Below are 3,892 nucleotides of genomic sequence, written 5' to 3' on the forward strand. Positions count from 1 at the left end.
GGGGGGATGGGGGGGACAGAGGGACCAGAACCAGCCATCACGAGTATATTACAAGGAGTTCATGGAATAATTTCCCAGGTGTGTAAAAAAAATTAAAATAGGACTGAGCTATGTAGGGCCCTATAGATTTCCACATTGCAGAAAATGCAAACGGAATCATGAAATGTGCACAAAATGGAATCCTGTCTAAAATGCAGAATCTCGTAGAATTAGCTCATTTTGGGTATTTGTTGTATTTTGGACAATAAAATGTTTTTTTGGATGCTGTTGTTTTCTGCACCGGCCATTACCTGGTTTATTTATTTAATTACTTGTTCAGTTTCAAAGCAACATATATATCTATGTTTAATTTGAGTCGAAAAGAATAAAATGCTTGAGAATTTAATGTTTTAGGACGTTAAATAAATAATTTTAATGTAATAATCAGTTGTACGTTATAGTTTTGGAGAATCATCACTACGTTTGACAGAGGGGGCACTAAAATGGCTCAGGGTGAAATCCAGTGTGTCTCCTTCCCCAGTTTACCCACTAGGACACTGATGGGTCTTGGAGAAGAGACGATGTCTCCCTCTTGGTTTGGAGGCGATGGGCCGGACTTACAGCCACCTGGGGGTGACCTGTGCGGCCGAGTCTGACATGTCTCCTCCGGGAGTCATCGGGCGGGAGCCTTTAGGTCGGCCTCCAGCTACCCTTCTTCCAGTGGTCGCTCCCTTCTCGAACCCCGGCCTCTGGGTCGGCGTAGTAGCTCAGGACGCCTCCAGATGCTGGTCACCACTGTTCACTRGTAGCCGCTCGCTCGTAGGATGTGCACTYCTTATCGTGACCGAGGTGGCATTTAGTGACCTGKACAATAGGTCTCAAGGGAACTGTTAAAGGGGAGTTATCYTATCTCCCCAGGTTAATAACCATTAAAAATGAACTTATTAKTGAYTTATGACCTCATATTATTACCTATTGGCTTCAAAGTAACCAYACTCATTAATATGTTATTACCTTGTTGCTTTAAAGTAACAAAACTCTCATGTAATCAGAGAAAAAACCTTTTTAAAAATCAATGTCCAGTCATGAATTTGTCTTTATGATGCTGTAAACAGTTTAACAGGTTCACAAGTCTAAAAAGGTTGGGAACCACTGCTCTACAGAWTATTAGTTTTTAAGGTATTTGACACTATTTGTGGTCTTTTAGGGCTTCTTCATTCAGCAGAAAGCAAATAAAAGAAACTAAAGRAAAAAACACAGCTGTGGGAGAATCCAGTGTGGAAACCCAACAGCACATTTTACATTTGAGTCGTTCTGAAGCTTTGATCCCAGTTCTCGCTGAACTGTGTTTATTCTCACAGCAAAGAGCTGCTTTTCTTTACAACTTTGATTCACTGCTTTTCATCAACAAAATGAGACACGCCTGAGGGTGGACAGGAAAACAACAATCGCTTTAGTTCCAGCGGTTCCAGCCTTTTTCTTTTTCTTTATTAAAGTCTTAAATTTCTCTCCGAGTTCATGAAGTTTTGTCTGCGTTTCTGGGTCCGGCCTCTGCGAACTGTGACATCATTTCACTAACAGACCACRTGAAATATCACGCAAGATTGTGCGAAGTGTTATTTTCGAGGTTTGACCRAAACAGCTACAACTTCAACACAAGAAAGCCTGAAAGCTCTGAGTTTCTCCTCACAGCTTGGGGTCATAAGACCGTGTGGCATTTTATGAAATCTCTTGAGGTCCACAAGGAGAACAAGTCATTTAAAAATAAAAAAAGCCTGACATAAAGCAAATCCTCAGAGCGTGGCGTACAGGATCACMGGCCAAACACTGGCCCGTGCACACTCACAGGAACATTCCCACATAAGCAGCAGTATAATTAATTTACGATCCGGCCCTCTGATTTATTTTTGTCTCAATTTGACCTTCTGTGCTCCTCGAATATGAAACGTCCCAGAGGATTTGTGGTACCTGACTGGGCTGAAGGCAGAATCTCAGCATTATTCCTGCTGGACTGTGTATCATCGTAACCCTTCATTTCTTCTTCTTCTAAAAAAAAAAAAAATACATCTCTTCTGTTCCTCGTTTTTACTTCGTCTCTTTCTGCTCGTCCCTTTGGAGCTTCTGAAAATAGCAGCCAGGGGAGAAGTGGGTCAGCTGCCATGTAATGGTGGATGTAGTCAATTCCTCTGCGTTTGGAACCAAACAATTTGTAAATGGTTGTACCTCTACAGTTATAGAGGTTATATAGATTACATTAGAGGTTTTATCTGCTGACTTCTGATTTAKGCAGTTGGTTCTCTTAAAAAAATTTTCGAGCAGATCTCATTTAAAAAAAAATCTACAATCAGATTGTAGCTTTGCTGCATGACTGAGGCTTTCATAAATGTTTTTGACAACAAATACAGTAATCTTAGTTAACCACCACTCTCATCTTTGCTGAATTGCCTCACTGCTGTTTTTATTGGTTCATTTTTTTATTAGATTTATTTTTTAATCAGAGAAGTTCGTTTAGTTTTTTGCTGTGTGCAAACCCGCCTCTTCTGGCCCAGTGTAATTATTTATGTATTTAACTAATAAGGTTGGACCAAACGGGTCTCATTTAAACAGCAGGAGGAGGCYGCTGAAACGACTTCAGTATAAAACAGGGAGTTTGCAGGGAGTGTGCGTGAAATTGTGTGAGGACAAAAAGGAGACAAACGTTCACAGACGATGCTTTGGTGTCAAATCATAGAAGTCGGAGAAACTAATGAGATGCATGGATTCAAACCAATCAAATACAAGATTTACTTCTGTGTTTCCCAGAATGTTTACATTAGGGTTGACCAATATTGGTATAAAAATGTATTAGGTGATAATGGAATTTGCATGTAGCTGACGTTTTGGCTTTGGTTCACATATTTTGGCTTTCCTCGTGCTCCTGTTTACGTCTGTGTTTCAGGTGATTAAACACACAGGGTTAGGGTTAGCATTGACCGGACTCACATGCACGCCTGATAGTGAGAGTGTGCCACAACAATACAACATCACAGCTAATTGCAAAGTGGCAAATAATTGACAGTTTCTGACGATTAATTGCACACGAAACGATTCAAGAGCATAAGATTCACAAGAAATAATTAAAGTCTGTTTTGTTTTGTAGTGACCTTCAGATCAGGCTCCACTTGGACACATTCGAATCCACTTATTMTTCTTCTCTCTAAATGTCTTTATTTTCAAAGATGTAAACTATCATCAGTATAAAAAGCTTCATGTTCAGCTTTTAAAACGAGCACATCAGTGGGCTTTCTGTCAGGCAGCGGTACCCACAGCTAATTTGTCAAAGTGTGGCATCTGAGTGGCTTCAGGAGCCCTGAGCAGCAGCAGTTAAGTGGTCTACTGATGGCTAATTCATCATCAGGACTCCTGGACTTCACATTGTCTCAGCACAAGATGAATGTGTATCATTAATAGAAATCTTAAAGAGTCTTCTTTAAGAGACATCTAAAAAAAGCCTTTTCCTCTTTTCATTTGAATRTTTGAAACACGGGCTGTCACTCAGGCAGGCCGCTCTAAAGCTGCTTGTTTTTGTCTTCGCAGGATTCAAGTGTCCTGTCTGCTCCAAATCGGTGGCGTCCAATGAGATGGAGGTTCAYTTCATCATGTGTTTAAGCAAGCCACGCCTCTCGTACAACGGTAAGAGCCACCTCGGGCTGTGTTTTGCTGTTTTACTCTGTTATTATTTATCTTACGAGGTCATATAGAGCCACTGCATGTAAAAAAATAAAATAAAAAAAGATAGATGAGGTAAAAGTTGAAGAAAAAGCTTAGAATTTCCAACAATATACAGGTGCTGGTCATAAAATTAGAATATCATGAAAAAGTAGATTTATTTCAGTAATTCCATTTAAAAAGTGAAACTTGTATATTATATTCA

At 40.0% G+C, this 3,892-nt stretch overlaps 1 protein-coding gene across 3 annotated transcripts in view; it reads left to right on the forward strand.

The window, feature by feature from the left end:
- The window catches only part of znrf1 (zinc and ring finger 1), a 47,823-nt gene that overhangs the window by 29,449 nt on the left and 14,482 nt on the right, over positions 1-3,892 (forward strand). For 2 of the 3 annotated variants that reach the window (XM_014033418.1, XM_014033426.1), the window contains exon 2: positions 3,556-3,651. The exons of the other annotated variant lie outside the window; for it this stretch is intronic. In XM_014033418.1, coding sequence (XP_013888872.1) covers positions 3,556-3,651 — 96 coding nt within the window. The remainder of the gene's footprint in view (positions 1-3,555; positions 3,652-3,892) is intronic. 3 annotated transcript variants of the gene reach the window in all.

This window comes from Austrofundulus limnaeus, unplaced genomic scaffold (genome assembly GCF_001266775.1).
Source record: "Austrofundulus limnaeus strain Quisiro unplaced genomic scaffold, Austrofundulus_limnaeus-1.0 Scaffold7, whole genome shotgun sequence".
In the NCBI taxonomy this organism is placed as follows: Eukaryota; Metazoa; Chordata; class Actinopteri; order Cyprinodontiformes; family Rivulidae; genus Austrofundulus; species Austrofundulus limnaeus.